Source organism: Coturnix japonica, chromosome Z, assembly GCF_001577835.2.
Source record: "Coturnix japonica isolate 7356 chromosome Z, Coturnix japonica 2.1, whole genome shotgun sequence".
NCBI classification, from domain to species: Eukaryota; Metazoa; Chordata; class Aves; order Galliformes; family Phasianidae; genus Coturnix; species Coturnix japonica.
The window spans coordinates 19,565,920-19,589,075 of record NC_029547.1 but is presented as its reverse complement, the minus strand read 5'-3'; the positions used below and the strand labels follow the sequence as shown (position 1 = coordinate 19,589,075).

General features: G+C 38.2%; 1 protein-coding gene across 1 annotated transcript in view; it reads right to left on the bottom strand.

Annotated features, from left to right (window-relative positions):
* RAB3C (RAB3C, member RAS oncogene family) overlaps nt 1-23,156 on the bottom strand; it is a 125,081-nt gene that overhangs the window by 20,406 nt on the left and 81,519 nt on the right. The window contains exon 4 of the mRNA XM_015848775.2: nt 1,294-1,418. Within this exon, the coding sequence (XP_015704261.1) occupies nt 1,294-1,418 (125 nt within the window). The remainder of the gene's footprint in view (nt 1-1,293; nt 1,419-23,156) is intronic.

Here is a 23,156-nt window from a genome sequence, read left to right as displayed (position 1 = left end):
ACCATCCCTGGCAGTGTTCAATAGGCATCTGGATGAGAAGCTATGAGATCTGGTTTAGTGGCTTGTGGTAGCTATGGTGACAGGAGGATGGTTGGACAAGATGATCATGTAGGTCCTTTCCAACCTTATGATTCTATGACTGTAAGTAAGTGTTCACAAAGTGAAGAACACATTATAGATGTACATACAGTGCAGAAGGGATTTCTGTAAAGAAAGGTATCACTGTTACAGTAGGGTGTTATGGCAACTATTTTTTATTTTTTATTTTTTAATTGCACATAGTATGAGGTGTGCTTTTACACATATGTAATGCTTTATGAGATAGAAGTGATATGAAGATTAGCCATTCCAATGAAGTTATTTGATGGGATAAACAATTCTAGAACTTATTAAAAACAAACAAACAAACAAACAAACAAACAAAAGTATTATGATGCTTCGGGGATCTTTCCATCACAGTATGGCCAGTCACCCCCAAAACACTTGCCGTTATGAAAGTGTATCGCTGCTGAGCAGGATCAGACAGAACAGAAATGTCCACAGTTCTGCAGTTTTCTGTGGGCACATTTGCCTCCTGGAAGAAGACACTGTGAAAGAGACAGTCATCTTATTTACACCTGTGTAAACTACCTGTTCTGCACTGGGAGTTGATTATTGATGTTTTCCTGTTTGGGATTATTGGCTGTGAAAACCACAGTCCACATGTTCAGCTTCTCAGGAGGACTATATGATGTTTAGAGTAAAATATTTCTGCAGTCTATCCTCTCCTTTCTATTTTTTTGTTTTACATCTCCCTTCACTAAAACATACCTGCCTATGGCTGTAACTACCTAGACACATTATATACGTATATAGACACATACATAATTTTATCACAAAACTGATAATTTTCTTCCTATCTAAGCAACAGCATAAGGAATGTTATATCAGGTGTCTTAAATCTAATCCAGCCTCTGAGCCAGCAGTGATCTTATGGTCATTTTTAGATAACATGTCACAGTTCTGCATAAGGTCATTCCCGGACATGTCTATTCTAATGATGTTAATGTTTTAGTGATATCACAGACAGCTTAGACCGCAGCCTGCAGAAACAAAAAGGAGGTGCTGTACAGTTGTACATTTGAACATTTGAATGTTCAAAAACATTCAAATGTTTTTGAATTCAAATTCAAAAACATTTCTGTACAGTGTTTCATGAACATTCCATTACAAGCACAATAGCAATTAATGAGATTACTTTGAGCATTCTTACAAGCAGGCATAAAGCTTTTGTCTTTTTTTTTTTTTTCTTACCAAGTTGCTCTGCTAAATGTTTTCCTCTCTCAGTGAAGACTACCCTCTCATCCTCCATGTCACATTTGTTACCCACCAAAATAACCTGGGCATTATCCCAAGAGTATGTTTTGATTTGAGTTGACCTGAAAAGAAAGAAAAGAGAGAAAAAGATAAGTCAAAGCAAAGCAAATTCTCCTTAAATCAATTTCAAAGAGAACTGTAACCAGCAAAAAGAAAGACAATACTGATTTTGACATATAAGGTAACATGATTTAATTCTGAATCTCAAATAAACAAAGGATTATCTTTTTAGGAATTATAGCTTTAACTTTTAATGTTAAAACAAATCAGTCTTTCAGTATTTCCCCGTCATGAACATTCTTCCTATATTTTTAGAAAGAAGCAGTGTCACTTTCTCCCATGCAATTAAAAAAAGTATTTTCACATTTTAATGCAAACCTTATCATCTAAAAGCAATAGCCTTGAAACAAAATCAGCAGCTTATTCATATCTTATCTTTCACCTTTTAAAATTAAGATCTAAACTTATCAGCAAAACTTCAAAGACATTTTGTCTTCTGCTATTTCTCTCCAGCACATTCCATAGTGGCTCTTTGATTTCCTGGCAGGGCAGCAACGTTCATACTGTACATTAAGCCATGGTCAGGGGCTGAGACTGAACTTCAACTTATGTTCCATTTAAATTATTCAAGCTCTAATCTTGTCTACAGCCACACTGAAGTTTCCCAGGCCTTGAAACTCTATGATGACCTTGAGGACTGGTAGTGAAATAGCACATCCTATGAAGATCTCCTCTGTGATATGAATGGGGTGCAGCTAAAGGGCAGCATAGGAACATGCTACCTTGTAGCACCTCTCAGCTGCTCTGCTGATACTCAGACCTCTGTAAGAAGGAAACTTTAATGCCAAGACTCCAGACTCAGTTGGCAGTGATGCTGCTGGCAGTCTCTTCTAACTGAGAGCAACACCTGTCTCTGAATACAGCACAGGGAGCAATAATATTGCTCTAAGTGCTTACATTTTGTTTTGGAGTTGGCCATGCCTGGCTTTACATTCTGTCTCAAGATCTTGGTAGGGTGTTAATATTCTTCTCCCCCAATAGAATCAAAGGACAGAGAAATGAAGAGCACCCCTATCTCTTTGGACAATACAGTGTGCTATGGAAAACTGCCCTAGAATAGAAAACAGCCTGTTCAACCACATGTAGGGGATACACGTTGTATACCAGGGCTCTAGGTCTCTGTAAGAAAAGATTACATAGCATCAAAAATTTGCCATCCAAACATGTTGGAAGATGGCTCTTGTAGGTGCTAGTTCGCTAGTGACCCCTTTTCATAATGTCACTTTTTCCTCTGTATAGTGAGACTCAGTAACGGCAGAATGATTCATAAACAAGAAAGGACCACGGTGTACTATGGATCGTATCTTCCCATCTGTCTGTGCTTATCATGAGTTGAGAAGGATGGATGTAGGCAAAAGCTGCCTCAGGCTGTCTTTGTACCCATGTACAACATCGATGGCCTGCTGGCACGAACTGAAACAGCCTGCTGCAGCTGCCTCCACCCACGTGTGATGGGCCTGTTGTGCAAGGAAGAACAGTTTGGAATGGAAGGGTCATACTGACTTTAGTGTTGTTCTGCTTCACCAGAGTGACCAGAAAAAAGATGAAGGAAGCTCGAGTTATTCTTGTTGCAGATTGTCCCCTTGGACCTGCCCAGATCTTTCATTGAAGAAATGCACACTGTGGTATTTTAACTCTGTTAAAAATCTGTAATAATTTGAGAAAGCTATCTTAAGGTACTGTGAGGTCAAACTTCCATTTACACTTTTACTAAAGATAGAACTGCTCAGGGAAAAGGGCACCATGAATTCATTTTGGTACAAATGATCTTATGAAACCATGCTGAGCTCTTCAGAAATTTGTGGTTAAGGAAAAAAGGATTATTATTATATTTTAACTAGAATTACATTTGTCACCATAGCAACTTCATAGGAAATTGAGGTAGTTTCAGAAGCAAAATGCATAGTAAAAGTATTAAATTTCACAGAAGGAATCGATTGCATATTCTGTAATATTTTCATATTTTCTCTTTCTGTTCCTTTGAGAAGGGAGAGAGGGAAAGTGAGTGAGCAGCACGGCGAAGCTTAGCTGCCATCACTGAGAAACCACCACATCTGCAAAGGTGAAATATCATAAACTGATGAATGAAGCATTATGTCCTGGAGAATATTTTCACGCTAATGTAAAGAGAATTAATTTAACCTTGTTTGCACACTTCCGTTCTACTTAATCTTCTCCATTTTTAAATAATAATAATAATAATAATAACAACAATAATAACAATTATTATTATTGTTATTATTATTATATATAATAATACAAATATAATTTTATATAATAATATAAATATTATTATTATTGTTGTTGTTGTTATTGTTATTATTATTATTATTTTGCTTAAGAATATAAAACACTTCATATTACCAAAGCCAGCTGAGATTTTTCATTATCTGAATTACTGTCCTGTGCATTCAAATGCTTCTCATTACCAAGGCCATTTATTTTATTCTCAGACATATCTATCTGGTTTTCTAACACCTCATCTAGTTGTGGATTTTTTTTAAGCAACAGGAAAGGAGATCTTGTCTTTGATAATGCTTCCAAGGGCTCATGTTTTGAAAAGGACTCTGTAGTGCAAGGATACATCTGACTGACTGCGAAAATCAGGCAAATATATCCCCACTCAATCTCACATCAGCAGGAGCATGGATTCAAAGAGCATAATAGGCTTATCACTGTTATGTTTTCTTTTAGACACACATTTCCACTAATGGCTTCTATGGATTTTTTGCCTACAGTTCTCCACAAAAGCCAACACACAGGTCATTTACAAAAGAGATTCTGCTGTTCCTTGCATATATGTCCTTTCAAATGACTGAGGCTTCTGATTAAACCAAAACACAAAACATTGTCCTTGTAAAGAACTTTAGCCTCAGGAAGATTTAAGATATGAAAAGGCAAAGCTGATATTTGCAGTTAGCTGAACACAGCAATTCTTGTTCAGTCTCACTGCCCTCATGTATGTCAATAGTAATTTACCCTGTAAATCTTTCACATTGTAGTTGTATGGTATGCAGACAATCTGCAACATGCCTGAGTTTTTATAATGTATAGACACCAGAGGGGCAGATTAATGCAGGAATTCAATGATCCATTACTTTCAGTGATCAACACAAGACTTTTTCTCCCAGTACTATTCTGCCAGAATCCTTATCAGGAGAGTACTTGCTGAATGCTAAGTAAAGCAAAGCTATTTTTTCATTCTAAAACAGCACTGTATTTTGCTGTAACAGTACAAAATATTGTACAGTTACATCAATAAATCTCCAAAGTCATCTTGGACTACTGTTACAGAAGATTACCAAAGATAAGATGGAGGCTTTTTGCTTTGTTTGATGGACTGAAATCCTGTCTGAAGAAAATGCTCAAAAGACATTTTTTTCAACCAGACTTTGTTTAAAACAAAGCCTAAAGGAAAGGCAGTGTTAAACAGTGCTCATTGCTTATATGTACATCCTATTTCTGCATCTAGGAAATACCTTGTAATTCTCACTAGTTCAGAAGGTATTTTTCTTTCAGAAATATACTCAATATTGCTTATTAGATCAATAACGTTCAACAGGATTTTGTATTGCTGCCTCTTCTGTCATTTACTGGAGAGAATAAAAGCAGTGTTGCCTAGGCAAAGCCATTTATCTACTATTACCTCATTTTTAATGAGCATACAGGTTGCAAAGTGAGTATTACAATGCTTAAAATGGTGAACACAGGTATAAAGACTCAAGACACTATTACCTTGCACAACCTGCTCCAAGTCGGGAGAAAAAAAAAAAACCTAACACCCTGACAGTCATTTATAGCTATTACCAAGCATAGTGAAAAGCCTTCATGACTGAGTCTGTAAAAGATCTACATTGCAGCACATTGTATGACAGGTATGAGCTTAAAGGGACATGCCTATTCTCTGGTTAGACTCTGCTTGAGCTCTGCAAAAGAATCAGTTGAATGAAGAACTTGGTCCTAGTAGGGACACTGAATGCAAGAACAAAAGGACAAACATTTCAAAAAAATAAAAATCAGGAGGCTAACCTTTGAGAACCAGGGTAATCTTGTGCCTCTGAACATGCAAGAGTTTCATATGATTTTCCTGGCACCTGTGCTGTGTGTGTGTGCAGGGAGTGTGCTGGGTGTATTTGCACAGTGTGATGGAGTTTGGTTCACAAACACCCAGCCCTAGTCAGATGTGTGGCTGCAATGCTGCAAGGCACCGTCACTAGCACGGAGCATCTCCACTGTGAAGTTACTGTTATACAGGACCATTTGTTAGTGTTAAATTATGTGACATTCACTAGGTAGCATGGGGAAGCAATGGACGCCCAAAGAATATCCTGGCCCTGGCTGCTCAAAGGCCTATCACAGGAGCCATCAGCCTGTCAGACACACACCTACACAAACATAGAGGAGCACAGGTATACAAAGAAAGGCAGGAACCCAAACTAAGGACTCAGAAAAAGAGACACTAGCTCCAGGCCTCTCACAGAATTGCCTCAACCCTACTGTCCTGGCCTGAAATCAATCACTATGGGCTGATGCTTTTGGACACATATGAGTGCAGAACACATGCTGGGATGTGGAGGAGGAGGTGCAAAGAATGCACTGGTGAAGTTTGAGCCAGGTCAGCTGACAAGTAGATTAGGTAGCTTGGGTGCATGAGGTGTTTCTAAGGGGAATTTCAGGGTGGGTAGCCAGGAAAGTCCTGGCCAGCTATGTGTCTGCCTCTGTACAAAGGGTTTGTACCTACTAAAATGGCTGTGGGGTATCAGAGCTGACAGAGTGATATACATCCCTCTCATACTGTCACGGGTTAAGCGAAAATCTACCTGTGCCTGTGACAGGGGGACAGCTGGCCCAGCCCGGCAGCATACATATATGTATATGTATGCATCTACATGCTGTTGCTAGTGGGTGTCCATCCTACTTTGCCATGGGAGTGCTCTGTGTGTTATCTATGATCTGTGTGGCCAGCCATGAATGAAGGCTGCTCTGAAATTTTATGATGTTGGCCCTTGACACTGGAGGTAGATGATGGCAATACAGCAGGATCAGTAGCAGTTGAAACCTTCTGCTAATATTCCATCATATTTTGTTGCTGTGTGGCAGATGGCAGCAGAGGGGCAGTCTGACAGAATAGTGTCCGACACAGAAATGTTCAAGAAGCAAAGGTGTGCAACTGAATTTCTCCATGAGGTACAAATGGTACCCACTGACATTTCAAAGCTTGCTTTATGTTTCTGGAGGACAAACTATGGGTGTGAGCACAGTGAAGTGGTGGGTGGTACATTTCAGCAGTGGTGACAGCAACAGTGGATCACCTCCACCAGTGCAGATTTTTATGAACACAGCATGCAGGCTTTTGTTCACACTGGCAAAAATATATAGCTAACAGTGGTGACTACACTGAAAAACCATTTTGAGCTGAGAATTTGTTCTGTCAAATAGTGTTATTGTTCTCATTGTATCTGTTGTGCTTTCCAAAGAAAGAAGTAGGCGGCATTACTTTTGAAGCGACTTATACACACATACCTATGTATGTATATGTAAATGTAATTTATACATGCCACATATATGTTAAATATTTATTTATATATGTTATTATATGTATTAGGTTAGGAAAACTAAAACCCAGTTAGAATTTAGTCTAGCCAGAGACATAAAGGAGAACAAGAAGAAATTCTACAGGTATATCAGTGATAAAAGGAAGGCCAGAGAAGATATGGGCCCTCTCTGGAAGGAAACTGGAGATCTGATCATGAGGGATACAGAGAAAGCTGAGGTGCTCAATGACTTCTTTGCCTCAGTCTTCACTGGCAAGGGCTCTAGCCACACTGCCCAAGCTGCAGAAAGCAAAGGTAAGAAGTGGGAGATAGAAGATCTGCCTGCTGTAAGTGAAGATCAGGTTTGAGACCATCTAAAAAACCTGAAGGTGCTCAAGCCTATGGGATCCAATGAAATCTATCCATAGGGTATGAGGGAACTGGAAGATAAAGTTTCCATGCCGCTATCCATCATATTTGAAAGGTTATGGCAGTTTGGTGAAGTACCCACTGATTGGAAAAGGGGAAACATAACTCTCAGTTTCGAGAAAGGAAAAAAATAAGTTCCAGGGAACTACAGGCCAGTCAGTCTTGCCTCTGTGCCAGGCAAGATCATGGAGCAGGTCGTCTTGAAGGCCCTTCTAGGGCACATGGAAAATAAAGATGAGGTGATTGCTGGTAACCAACACAGCTTCACCAAGAAATAGTCATGCTTGACAAACTTGGTGGCCTTATATGATGGAATTACAGCTTCAGTGTATAAAGGAGGAGAACTAATGTCATCTACCTGGACTTGTGCAAAGTGTTTTATATCGTACCACACAATATCATGGTTGCCAAGCTGGAGAAAAATGGATTTGATGAATGGACCACTTGCTGGATAAGGTGCCAAAGGAACATTATGGCAGCCTTCCAGTACCTAAAGGGGGCTCAAAGGAAAGATGGGGAGGGACTTTTTATAAGGACATGTAGTGACAGGAAGAAGGGAAATTGCTTTAAACTGAAAAAGGGCAGATTTAGAGTAGATATTGGGAAGAAATTCTTCTCTGTGAGGGTGATGAGTCACTGGAACAGGTTCCCCACATGAGGCTGTGAATGCCCCCTCCCTGGATTTGTTCAAGGCCTGGCTGGATTGGGCTTCAAACAACCTTGTCTTGAGGGAGGTGTCCCTGCCTATAGCAGGGGGTTGGAACTGGATGACCTTAAATATCCCTTCCAACCTAAACCATTCTATGATTCTACGATCCTTTATGGGATGTACACATGCTGTGTGTGCATGTGCCTCCTGGAAATGTACCTTCAGCCTCACTAATGGTTGGAGCTGGATCACAGAGAAGCAGCAGCCTCTCTCCCCTAGGGCCATCACATCCAGCATGATTAATGTTCCTCGAACAGACCAGACTCAGCTCACCTGGGTATCATTTCATTGTACCATGCAGAAACTGCTACAGAAGTTAAACCTGCTCTTTATTGCACTTTATATTTTTCAGGACCTTTCCACTGACTGACATACTGATTCACTTTGAATGTGTCTCCAGATGGTCACTTTTTAATAACTCTCATATGAACAGAACAAACTTCAACTCAGAATAGTCTCTGATATATTCTTATCCACAGACAACAAGGATGGCAAGCAAACTAGTAGGTAAAAATATGTGCATATAGCAAATATTTCTCTCAGTAACATGAATTTTTTAGAGCCAACTCTAATATACATACTAGTGTTTGAATCCAGACTCCACCAAGGACTACTGAATTCTCTACAGGGGCTAATTGCTAAGGGCTTTTTAGATGAACTATGTAGTAAGCCATGTGCAATGACAGCAGAGAATGCCCCTAATGAAAAAGCTCCAGGGGGACCATGTATAATGTTTATTCCAGCAAGTTCAGGGAACATGTTGTACTCCTGATGTTCTGGTTTCAGAAAGAGCATGCAATTAATTGGAATGCATTATTCTGCTGGGGGAGGGGAGGGGAAAAAAAACAAAAGAAAAATGTCACCCTACATTCAAATAAAGAAAACTCCTACCAAACAGTTTTAATTTTTCAAGTGTCAGTTAGGTTGATTTTACTGGTTGATTCTAAGTTCTCTCATCCCCGTCTCCAGTGTGAGGTTTCCAGAGTCCATTTGCAGAACTATCAGGGGCTGCAGGGTAGTGATGGGACATGGGGCATAGTCCAGGTTGTTTGTTCTAAAACTATCTATCTCAGTTTATTAAAGTGTTTGTTGAGGTGGAGCATCAGAAAATCTGCTGTAAGTTTGGAGCTATGTAAAAAGTAACCTCATAGCTTTATATAATGCTGCAAATAAAAGAGTTCCTCCTTTATTTGCAGGGGGTTGAGTTGAATGCCTGGCCATCTCTGAGCAGGAAGGCTGGCTCATCTGCATTTTCTGAAGATTTTATTTTCTGCTGTCACTGAGGCAATGCTGGCATCTTCTCCCAGTCCCCTTTTTATCAAGCAGGAAACACCGAGTAGGTGGTAACAGGAAGTCCTGCCACTCCCATCTTTCCAAGGGTCTCTTAGGAGCCCTGTCCTGCTTCTGCTGTCTGAGAGCTCTGGCACTCTCTCAGTTCAATCAGTATTTTCTATGAGATAGGTCTGAGGTTTTCTTCATGCTACTAAATGTCTGTAATTCAGTAGTTCTAGTCCTTCCATACGTCTTCCTTTTTATCTTCTAAACCCTCTTAAACCCAGCAAACCTGAAAGGTTATGTCCCTTAAGAATACCATTTTGTCATGAACCTTTCCCATCTGCTTCTCCATCCCACTCACCTTTAAGATATGAAGGAGATGGGAATTTTATAGGATGATTCTGCACAGCACATTAAAGAACTTCAGTGCCCAGTTCTGGTGGCCATTTGGAAGCTGGCTCTGTACCAGCTGCTCTACACTTGGCACTCAGACCCTGCTGCAGAGAGGGCAGAGGGAAATGCGGCCTCAGGCCTTCCATCTGTTCCCCAGAATAACCCACTGTTAGTGGGAGATGAGTTATCCAAAATGTATAAAACCCCTGGCCAAAAACCCCAACTCAACCTTCTGATTGCCATTTTGGGAAAAAAAAAAAAAAAAAAAAAAAAAAGGGGGGGGGGAGGGGGGGGGAGTCCTGGAGTAGCCTCAGGCTTTGGAGTGCTTACTTGAATAATAGACTCAGTATGGTCATTTTTCTCATATTTATAACATAATAAAAAAAAACAAAATAGGGTCCTAGCATTTGTCAGATCTTGGAAGAACCGACGAGTATTTGGGAGAACACACGGCCCCAGGAACCAGAACTACTTTGAGAAACAGCACAGGATCTTTCCTCCTTCATCTACTCACAAAGAAAGTTTGGGTATTTGCAGCTTTTAAACTATTGCTACTCGTTGTCATTCTGGAATGATACAGCTAAAGGCCATAAAAGCTCAATGATTATGGGTAATGAAAATTCTATTACTTCTTGCCTGTATGATCTTTTAAACAATTTTTGAAGCAACTAATGAAAACCAAAAAAAGCAATCAATAAAAGAAACAATTATCAATACGGACTACCGAGGTGAACCAGTAATTGCAGTAGGGCAATTGTGCAGAAGTATGTCCTTTAAATGGATGATTTAGAACTAGTAGGTGTCCTATCATCTCCACTTTTAATTAGAGTACATGACATGCATTCTGAATTTGAGATGTTTAATTTCATTGATAGCACCAGCACCTGCTGACTGGAAGTGCTTATTAACTACTTACGACAGTGACAAAGGTGTCTCAGCAATGTAGAAGTATAAAACACGAATGAAGGGCCAAAAAAAAAAAAAAAAGGGGGGAAAATATGGGAATAAAATCCTTCCATTCTCAGTGCAGCAAAGCAGCAAAAGGAAAAAAGTCGAGGAGATGTGGATGTAATAACAGAAATGGAATATACCAACTCCTTTACACTTGCAAAATACCTACATATAAAAAATATGTGAATATTTGCCAGTGCTGACTGTGTTTGGTGTGTTCGTTATTTTCTACATAATATTATATATTTTTCCTGGATTAAAATGAATTAAAAAAAAAAGCATGATGATTCTGAAATAAGCTGACATTTAGAGAAATCAGAAGAATACCAATGAGTCGTCACTTCCTTCTGAGCAGTTTTATCTTCCTTGTGCAGTGCACACCTTTCACAGAAAGGCTACACGTTTAGCCTTCCCTTGGAGGAAGATAAATTGATGATGCAGAAGCTGCGTGACAGGTGTGACACTAACAAATATCTGGTTAATTTTCAGACAGCAGACTAATCAAAATGAGCAGAGCATCACAGGTCTGCAGTATTTCAGTAGGAACTAGGTCTGCTTTAAGCTAAATAAAGTCAGCTTTGGAAGTGAACAAAAGAGAAAAGTTACCCTAACAGAAAACTCCACTACAGGCCACAAATTTATTTAGAAAACAATGTGCACATTTTCAGTTCTGAAAGGTTTTAATGAGAATCAAAATAAATCCAATTCTTCTGGAGGGTAATCTGTAATCTGTGCTAATCTGTAATTTATTATGTTATATAATACAATGAAAGTAAGTGTGACAGAAGAGAATACCTAAAGATATAAAGGCAGATATTCTCGGTGTATTTATGATATTCATTCTTATGCAGTTATTGCAGTTATCTTAGTGACAGTCCACTACCACTCTATGGAAGAAGTGTATGCTCACTCAATTACATTCACTCTTGGGAATGCCCTGGGTCTGTGTTTAACACAATGCAATAAGAACTGACATGTTATTCATAACTATATAATTCTGGTACCTAAGATGGGAGATAGGCGTCACTCGGGCTCATCAATCAAAATTTTCTTTCTTTCTAATCAACCATTACTTTCTGTGTATTATCTTTCCTATGGAAGTGCCATACATGAATTAGTTCTGGTGCTTGTACGTACAACGCTGTTTCAAATAACAGCCCCTAGTGTCTGTGGTCAGAAAAAGATTCATTTCTGACACTAAAATGCAAATCCATGGGATAATGGTAAATGATATAAAGTGAATATATGGAGGGTAAAAGATGTTCAGGTTCAAATTGTAATTCTTTTGTACTTCCATTAGAAGGACCAGAAACCCTCAGGGCATACTTAATTTGTATGAATTAGGTTGCAGATGTCCTTTGTTTTCTGCATCCTTGGCACGATCTCTGCATCCTGCTTTGTTCTCAGCTGTCAAACACACCTTGAAAGTACTTTCCAATACTAGAAACCCAATTATGTACTTATTACATTAAAAACAAACAAACAAAAAAACAACAAACAAACCCAAAACCAAAAAACTATATGTTACTGCTATGTTCCATATCCATTGTCCCCAGTAAGTCATGGCCATCTCTTTAGAAGAAAAGCCCACCAACGCAAATGTTTTCCTGTACATAGTGTCAGCCTTACTTGGTGTATGGTCACAGTATCACGCAGACGCTGCAGACCCTGGAGACCTTTTATTCTCGGAGGCAGATGACAGACAGATGCCCAGTTACTCTTGGACAATATGGACTTTGGCTGAAGGTGTGCAGATTTAATAAAAATAGTTAATTCTCTATGAAAGTCAAGTGCAATTTCTTCATTTCTTTTTTTAATGTGTAGTGTATACCTCTTTCACATGCTGTGTGTTTGGAAAAGTTAAGCAGACATTTCCATAGAGAATGGAGATGGTGTTAATGCATTACAGGCAGGGAAATCTCCCAGCACACTTCTTATATTTTGTATCATGACATAATAATACAGACTTCAATTTTTAGTTCTTATTTACAGGAGTACAAAATTGTATCCTACAAGTCTTACTTATGAGTAGACCAACCAGTGTGACACATTTTTCTCAGTAGGACACAGTAACGATACATGTTAATGAAGAGTATTTAAGTCGTGTATAATGCTGCAAGCTGTGTTATTCTGTGGGAGCTGATTTACTAACTCACCACACAGACAAAAGGCTGTACGTTTTAATTTTCTCCCCACTGAGAAACCTACCGTTAAATTGTCATCCTTCAGAGCTACTACTTCTCATGCACAGTGCACAGAATCAAAGATTAGAGTTTAAAAGAGGATGGAACAATGTATTTATAGGGAAAATAATATCCATGGAAACAATAAAAAGCAAAACATGGTCTGCACTCACGTATCTGTCCCCATGGTTTCATGTTCCAGATGCTTCGAAACAAGTGATCCTGTTAATCACCACTTTGTGCTGATTGCACAAACTGTCGCTGGAACTCTGATTAATGACCCTAATCAATACGTCTGGCCCAAACTTTTATATTTGAAAAACATAGCTCTGAAACATGGGAATACTGAAAGCATTACTAAAGCAGCTACAGTGTCTGAGTATATTACACTTATGTATGTAAATGAGTGGTTTGTTGTCACTGTAAAATATACATTCATATTTCTCTTGCCATTTTGTGTTCATATAAATATATGTAAAGAAGCAAATAAAAACACATGCCCTCACATTTGCCTTTTTTCTTTCTTGCAGTGATAATACTTTTGATAATTAAAAAGAAAATAAAGAAAAAGGAATACTGAAACTGAGCAAGTCCTGGTGCAGCACAATTAGCTCTAATACTTCCCTCCTCACTGTATCAGCAGCAGTCTGTACAGCCCTTGCTGGCTCCAATCCAACAGTCTCTGCAATCTCTTGCTCTTCTGGGTTTATCTGTTAGTCTTCCTCCTCCAGTCCTACAAAGCAGGAACGTGGGGATGGTATTGTAGAGCTGGTGGATTTTTTTTTCAGGTACAGTGAAGTTCTTTTGTACACCACTAATAATCCTGTAGCTATAATTTAGCTGGTCTTTAGAAGGTGATTTATTTTTCCTTTGTACTTTTATCTTTTAAATAGAAAATCCGGATTCATATTGTCAATATATATGCCAAATATCTAGCAACAAGAACTCCCTGTTTTAGGAAACTTCCTACTAATCAATTCTCCAGAAATCTGGATCGACTCATACTTTGTACTGTCATACCTCTTTATGAAACCTGATGCACAATTATGGCCTTTTCTGCCTATTTTGACAGAAGTGCCTTCCAAGTTTCTTTCACTTCTCAAATTCATTCCCTCTGATTTTATTTCCTCTGTTATTTTTGCTTTTTTCTTAAGTTTAAAGGAATTCTTCTGTTGTTTCTCTTATATCAGATCTTATTAAGATCATCAGTGTTATTTTTCTCATTCAGTGTTTGGGCATAATCTTTTTCAACAAGAACTAAGTCTTACGTGTGCATAAATCACATTTTGAATTTTGAATTTTTTGTCTTTTTTTTTTTTGTCTTTTTTTTTTTTTTTTTTTTTAAATTAAAAGAATAAAAGAAAAACTAATCTGGCCTAATTGTAATCACTGAGAAAGCTCACCAGGTCACAGGAGCCACTTCTGACAGATCACAGACTATCCTTAGAAAGGATTCATCCAGCATGCAAGCCATGTGTCAGAGCATGTGTTAATTTCACTAGACTTCTTGTTGATGAAATAGGTGGGATTGTTCTACTGAAACGTAAGGAATACACAATTTTGAAAATGCTACATTTTACACAAGAATTAGTATAAACCAACATTTTATCTCTAAAGTTACTTGTCTTGTTAATTTCCAGAAGGTAGAGCAAAGGAAAGAGTAGGAGCTACACATGGACCCTGAAGGCACAAAATTGAGATTCGTTGCACAAAGACTGAAAGTAATTTCCCTTTGCAGCTATATGCTTGCAAACACAAAGGATTGAGCTCTGAAATTCTACGCATGACTTTTTCATAGAGATACCTGAAATTGGATTGGCAAAATGGCAGCTGCCTTAATGCAGCTCCAAGCTGATCCAAGTTAGTCAGACAAAAACAGTTATATTTTTGTTTTGAGGCTTTGATGGTTAGTTTTTAACTACTTTGGCCACAATTTGCTCTTCAGACACGGCTTTTCAAATTAATTTGTAAGGATTCTGGGAGTAAAAGCAACCATTGGTATTTATTCTGCCTGGCACAGGGTGGCAGGATTGTCCTGCTGACTCGTTGTACCAGCAAGGTTTTTACATCAGGTTTATTTCTGCTGAATTGCAGAGCCCGATGGGAAACATTAGACTTTAGGTTTTGTTTCTAATATAAGAAATAAAACAAGAAACAAGAGGCGTGTGTTTGCAATCAGAAGTTCAGTGGTGCTACTACCTGTGTACACATATACATTTGACTCTCAGTTGTTAGCTTTTGTATACTTGAATTTTTGTTCTCCATCACAGTCCTTAAAAAAAGAAAGTATAGTGCTTGTCCTTGGCCACAGAAGCCAGATATAAAAGAAGTCCTGAATATGGTGGAAGCTATTGGCAACATATTCAAAAATGAATACTTCTTAGCCAAACACTGGAGGGGGAAAATCTAGAACTTTCCAGAAGTTCTGAAAATTGAGTACAGTGGTATTTCAATACAATACAGTCTAAATTACCTCGGGATCATAGGGTTTTTGTAGAATGGTCATAAATTGAAGATTACCTCATACTTCCTAAACTGCTTAAACAACTTCTTAACACACTTCTAAGGTTACACTTTCTGTCCAGTGACAAAAACTATCTGTTTAATATTGTCTTATTGACAAGTTGTCATTGACTTCCATATGTGGGGACTACTCTCCAAGGACATGACTATGCACAACATACAGGTCCTTTAGTAGGCAGATATCTTAGGACAGAAAGTTGAGAAGGGCTGGTGTCACAAAATGGGAAGCTCAGCAGTGAAACTGTTCTGCATCCTCAGTGGTCTACAGGTCTACAACAAGAAAGATTTCTGAAATAACGTACCAGAAAAAAACAGGAGAGTAAATTATTTTCTGTATACTGTTCTGGAAGTGAATGTCTACCACTGAAAATCAATAAGGGTGAATGAATAAGCTGGACAGTAGGACATTATAAGGCATGGAGTACTGGCAATAACTGCACCTGAACAGAGAATATTTCCAGTGTGCACCTAACTATATCGACAAAACTCTATTTATCTTAGGAATGTAACAAGCTATCTTGCACTGCCAACTCTGATCCTATAGGAGAACAGAAAAAAGAAGTAAAACTTTTCCCAATATAACTACATCTCAATTAGAGATTTCTCTTGGCAGAGCTAGACAAGAGTCACAACTCTTCACAGCTCTGACAAAGATAGGCTGGCAGAGCTCTTTTTGGGTGAGATGACTAATGAGTTAAAAGTGTCTGTTCCTTGCCATTGACTAAAAGGCATGTGTTTAATTTGGATATGGGTGTCTGCAGTACATCAGCTAAATTTATTCTGAAGCTTTGGATGTTGTCAAGATCTCCAAGGTCACAGAATTCACTAATTGACTGTAAGATTTGTCTACAGTATAAGGTGAAGGTTCCCCACAGACTTTTACTTCACAGATACAAACTAGCAAACACCTCCAATTGATTCATCTCATAACAGAGAAAGATTTCCGCAGAGCTGTAACAGTCAGGAAACAGTTTAGTACACTTTGTTGGTATGAAACCTTTCTTACTGAAGCTGACTCTGAAAGACATGTTTGCTACCTGTAACTCCTGAAGAAAAAGCACAAGACCTGACTTGTGGCAGACCATGGGAACTGCTGAATACATCTGTGAATGCATTGCAGAGTAGCAAAATGGTTAGAGTCAGGAGCAGAACAGCTCCAAATTCTGCTGTCCAGCTTCTTTCCCCTTTTGCAGTAGAGCAGAATTTTGGATGTGTTTCCAAGATAGAGCAGACGAGAAAGATCAGTATGATTTTCTTCTTTCATGAGGAAATCATATGGTCATAATCCTGACGGTTTCACGTCCAGCTTTGTCTTTTCCTACCATTAGACATGTGTAGAGAGCCCAGTCAAGATATAGAAGGACGCTGGGTGCAAGGACCTGTATTTCCATGCAGGTGCTGGTAGGGTTACATGAATTTAGTTAGGAGACTGAAAAGAGACTGAAATGCTGTAGATCACTCACAATCATTAAGAATTCCTTTTAAGAATCCCAAATGATAGCAATTAGCCACATATTGCATATGTACATATATATTACATACACCCAGAAAGAGCTCTTAGATAAGCACTAAACACATACAAGTGTAAGCATTTGTACTTGAAAAGAAGGCAAGCTCTCATCTTTTTTGTAAGCCTAAGACTGCCCAACTGCCATTGAGCAGATATGAAAGAAAATGAAGCAAAAAAGAGACAGAGAAAAAGAAAAAAAAGATCAAAAATACACTATTTCTTCCCTTATGTTTCCTTGGTTGTTTATGGTTGTACCAAGTCAAGAACTACTTCTCAAGATGGAGGGACTCCATCCAATTGTTTTGGAATCTTTAATTTGCTATGCAGAATCTCAGCATATTTTATCTCAGCATTCATTATTTTCTCAAAAAGATAAAGCTTTGGCTACTTTGGCATTTTAAACTACTGAAAATACAAGGTAAAAGCAACATTACTACTTGCACATGCAGGCAACCTGATGTTCAAGAACTCCTAGAAGCTTCAGTCGGCTCTTCTGAATGTAACTCAACTGGCATATTAGACTGCCCACAGGGAGAAGAATGGTGCCAGAATGTGATAGATATTAGAAGAGAGACACATTTTTTTCTACTCCAATAAGTAGAGATAATTAAGGCTAAAGGGAGGAATGGTATATCTTAATTACCTGATGGCACTAGCCATCATGTTCCACAGTAAAGAGAGGCCATGGTAGACTCCATGCAGGAAAGATGCTAGATTTCAGTGAAGTTAGATTCTATCTAACATTTGAAATGAATTGTTTTTCACAGATGAATGGAATGTTACAGAAAACCTGTCTTGTTTTATACGTACCTTTGTCAGCATCTAATGAGACTAGAAACATACATGCATTGGTTAAAAACAAACAAACAAACAAACAAAAATCACCCTTAAAACTTAGCAGCTTCAGGTACTGCTTATTGTCTTATCACTGTGTACTGATCTGAGCTATTTCAATGCTATAGATTTGGGAACTACAGGTTCAGATTCAAAGAAGATATTTAATTTGTTGACTCATTGCTCTTATAAGTTTTCCTATGGTCTGAACTGTGATCCTGCTCTTCAAGATTTGCTCAAGACAGTTAAAAGATCACCTCAAGATTGTCATCTAACATGGAGACTTTCATGATAAATCTGCTCACAGACATTAGGCATTGTCTGTAAGTAGGCTTTTATACTATTGGTTATAGAGCTGCAAACTAGGGAACGGCCACTGAGATCTATTAAATGGTAAAAGAAAGGTCTCTATTAACAGACTGATATTAACAGTATCCAGAAGTTATTAGCAAAAAAGAAGAAATGTCAAGCAAGAGGTAGTCTCATTGTGGTCAGACACACAAATGATGACTCTCAGATAAGCAGTCCATAAAAAGGAACATGTGTAATCCAGGGTAAAACAATGCATTGATATGGGAGGTTTCAGGAGGAAGAGCAAAAGAAATCATAATACATTTTTGTTCTCTTTTTGAGAGCCACAGAGCTCTTGGAGAGCATGCAGAGTATTTCTAGAAGAAAGGGTGCTTCCCATAGCAATCCCATGACTTCCAAGTGTGCATTCATAGCTTCAGTCTTCCATAGAGAAGCACAAAGGAAAACATGAACAATGTTTGAATCTATACCGACTTTTCTGATTCTTCACAACAGTGCTGAATGGATTTATCATTTGGTAAACTAACTTCTGTCCTCTGGACATCTGCCAGGGGAAGGACTTAGAATGGGAAAGAGGATGTGTCTCAGAAAGAAATAATGACTTATCTGAAACCTGTCCAGTAAAGGAAAGTGGGGTATGCATGAACAGACGCTAAGAAATAACCAAGTGCATCTTCTAACATTTATGGCAGGTAATCTCAGAAGGTAAACAATTTAACACAGGAGAATAAATCAGATTAAAAAAAAAAAAAAAAAAGAGAAACCATAGAAAACAACACAAAAGGTACCAATAAGAGGTTGTCAACTGCATGTTACCTATTTATATATTTTGCAGGGGCAAGTAAGCAAGTCTGAAAGAAAAAAAAAATGACTCTAACCTCACTAAAAGATAGAACAAAAATGTTATATTTTTGTTAATGGTAGCTAAATTTGAAAGTCTTTCCTCCCTCTGTTCAGTTTTGCCTTGAAGCTTTTCCTAAATGTGTTCTAGCAGCTTTAGAAAACACTCACTGGATTCTAAACAATGGCTGCCTGAAGAGAAATCTGATGAATACCCAGTACCAAACAAAAAGAAGTGTCTAAGCACAAAAGACACTTATCAGTGATAAAAATCCTTAATATAACCAAAGCATAGTTTGCTGATTCACTGCCCACGTATGCAGAACAAAAATAAATACTAAAAAGCAGAATAAATTAAGAACATGCTCTCAATCAGCATGAAATATAAGCATCTTTAATATAAGCAACTCACCTGAGGAGAAGAGATACATGAGAAGTAGGTAGCTGCTACATTACACATCAAAAAGCAGCTGGGCCTATAGCATACATAAGCAATATGCACAAAGCCATCTTTGGCTGCATTCAGAAGAAAGGCAGGGGTGCTGCAGGAAGATACCACAGAATCCTTATATGGAAAGAAGACAGCGTGGAGCAGCATGCAAAGCAGGATGAATTAAATGTGCTGATTAAATGAACAGCTTGCTTTTTGTACTTCAGTGAAGTTCAAAGCTTTCTGGCCAACCACTTTAACTGCACACAGCAATCAAACAAATGACTTACGCTGTAAAACCCACATGCCGAGAAAACAGTAGGCAATGCAAAACTGACCTCTTTCTGTGCTTCTTTCTCTCACCTTTGTTCAGTTCTTAAAAAATAATGCATAACACTTTCTAATGTGTGTGTAAATGCAAAAGGTTGGGGAAAGGGAGTGACTCTTCACTGTACGTCTGTAGAAAGAAGCTGAGGACATCCTCTCTGTCCTGATGCTTGTAACTCGATGCAGACAGGAGTCCCTGAAATTATACCTCAGGCATGTGCAATCTCACTCATTGTGTTCCAGTCTTTAGCTAAAGAACAAGTGGTAAAACAGTCAAGTGTTGCCTGCCCAGTTAAGTGTGTGATTCTAAGCAGCAGGACACCTGGACTTTAATCCTGATTATAGGGGTATCTTATAGCTGACTGCAAATCCACAGCAGGGAGTAAGGCAGCACAGGTGGCTCTGAGGACCCACTGTGAAGAACAAGAGATACAATACCTTCAATTACAAAGGACAAAGGAAAAACAAAGACTCCAAAACTCGAATGTTAACTCCTCTGACTGAGGAGATGTGCATTTTCACTCGTGCTCTGAACACTGACAGAAAATAACTGTAGCATCCTACTGGGTTGTTGATATGACTTCTTTTCCTTTTCTTTCTTTTTTCTTTTTTTCTTTTTTTTTTTTCTTTTCTTTTTTCTTTTTTTTTAAGTAGTGCATTTTGTTCTGTAACACTTTAAATTTGTGAGAATGATTTTCAGGGAAATTACGTTTAAAATTTTGGAGTCATGCTGTCCTGAGTGTTGAATTAAAATGCTGAGTTCTGTTAAACTAAGCTTTTAGTTCAAGTGCCTCCATATGGATTTGTATGTTCTTTGCAGATTGTTGATTAAGAGTCGCCAAATGTTTAGAGCAGTGCTCTGCTAGCTAGTTCATAGTTTTGCTGAATGCTGTGAGCTCTATGCTGTCTGAGATGTTCTTAAAAGCAATGAGAGAAGCTTGAAAGACTGTCATTTTGAGTGCCTCATAAGCATATCTAGGATAGTTCATGGTATTTGGACATCACATAGCCACACATTCAATCTTAAGCTGAACTGGATGTGGACTGGATCATTCTTTGACTACCAAATAAAACAAATGAAAGTTGCAGTTCATTCCCTGAAATCCCAGATTACTACTTCTGGTTAGAATGTTTCCGTACAAAGAACCTCATCTTTCCTATATTTCATCATGCCACCAAACTTCACATCTGCTTTATTGGTAGCTCCAATTGGATTGCTGCCTTGTCTCATTTTTTTTCTTGCAGCAATCTCCATGCATTCTCCCAAGCTGTTCTTTGAAAAAAAGCTGCATCCTATTATCCTCTTTTGTAGCTCTTCTGAAAAAAGCAACCTGTGTAGTGATGTCTATTTAATGAGGAACCAGCTGGGGTGCTGTGAATGAAATTATTACACTAATTCTCACTGTTATACTGGTGCACTGTGTATTTTTGTTGGTTTATATCTTTATTCCTTATACTTCAGTTCATGCTTACTTTTTCTTTTTCTTTTTTTATTTTTATATTCCTGCACATTGATTAGCACGACTGTATGTAACCTACTCCTCCAGGCTACATACAATAAAGCTGAAGACACTGAAGGAAAAGCCCCAGAATTAAGCCAGATAGAGGGTTAGAATGAAGCACATAGGTTCCCAACATCATTCCAAAAAGTAGAACCAGATGAAAGGGGATGACATGAACATTTTATGGGCTGATATATATGAAGACTTCTGGCTCCTGTTTGTTTTAGGTGTTTGGAGTTTGGGTGAACATTGAACATGCATTTGTAAATTGGGAACATAATATCTGAATAATAGAATTGATTTCTCCACCACAGTGCTAAAAGCTGACAGTTCAGCAGTGCTAAAAGCTGACAGTCAGCTGACTGCATGGGACAAGAGGAAACCAAGAATGATATTAAAAGAGCAATGCATTTATATGTAATGCTGCTCCTAATTATTGGTCCAATGGTAGAATGAGGCAGGATGGTTTACAGGCATTGTGAAAGAGCACCTTCCTCCTCACCAATCTTGTATGCAGACTTCATAGCATTCTGATGCTTTGGTAACAGAATAAAAACAGATTATGAAATGTCGTTGTTTACTGTACTTTCAAGGATATTATGTGTAATTCTACAAGGTCAAACATAATGACATTTATTTTGCCCATAGATATTAAGGACATATTTTACTCAGTTTGAGAGCTCTGAAGTTTTCCATAAAACTCAGAAGTCGTTTTACTCTAGTTGTGAACTGTTTTGTTGTCAAAGTTTGCTGGCCTATTCAGAAGCCCATACAGAAGAGGATTTTGTCACGTGAACTTCCAGTGGCCTTTCTGCTTTTGCTGTTAGAGTTTTAGTCCAACAGATCTTTACATCACAGCAACATGTACACTCAACTTTTGATGAACTGCTCCAAGCATTGAACTGGTTGATAGGCAAGTACATGTTTTGTTCTGCAGAGTTTTATGTAGCAGCAGTGAAGTAAAAGAAAGCAGTCACAGATAGACATGGAAGGAAACTACTCTCTAAGGCTACTGCAGCTGCTTTTCTAGTAAACACAAGCAGAAAACTATTGTACAAGACAAGCACTATAATGTCATTTTAAAAAAGGAACCAGCTAGGGTACTCAAACAGGAGAAAAGATCAGCATTTAATTCAGTGGGAAAAGTAGCAATTTTTGTGAAATGGTAAAAATAATAACATTCTGAAAGAACAGTTAAAACTATCAAACAGAGACATGTTGGGATAGTAAGAAATAAAGGTGTTTAATGCTAAAATGAAGAGGCATAGTCATGGCTGCTTAAGAATCATGTCGATAAATTTAAAATGTGCACACTGGAAGGGATAATTTGAATTACTTGCCTTCTCAAATGAAGTCTAAAGTAACTACAGTCTCTTAGGAAAAACCTTAAGTGTCATTGCAAGCTACTTAATGAAAACTGGTGCTGTAAGTGCCACAACAGTTGAACAATCAAGAAAAATATTGGCTGGCATAGGATGATAGAATGCTAAAAATCTTCCTCCGGCCCGTGTGGTTAGACAAAGTAAGATTTAATAGATAGGATTCTTCTTGTCCTTTTTCAATTTGTTTGTGTTTTAATTTTTCGTAGGAGAAACACTCCTATCTTTGATGCCGTGCTCCTAAATCCCCCAAACACACTAAAAGCTGAGGTCACAATAGAAATTAGTTAGGAGATGATAGTCATCTTTCTTATAGTTCTCAAGCCTCCTGAAACCAGCCTATTCAACAAAGAAATATTTGCAGAAAGAAGTCCTTGCATCCTCGCTGAGGAACAGTCTTCACTATTTTTCACTTTTTCCCTCTGTCTTTGGGTACATAAAATAGAACCCACATTATCTAACCTGAGAAAGCTGCAGTTTAAGTGCAGTACTGAATATTCAGTGCCCCGTGTATGTAAAGGAAACAATGGATTAATTTACATTTATTTTCAGTACAGACAAGTGAATTAATTAGTTTTCCTGACAGAAACATGTCTAATTCATTCTGCA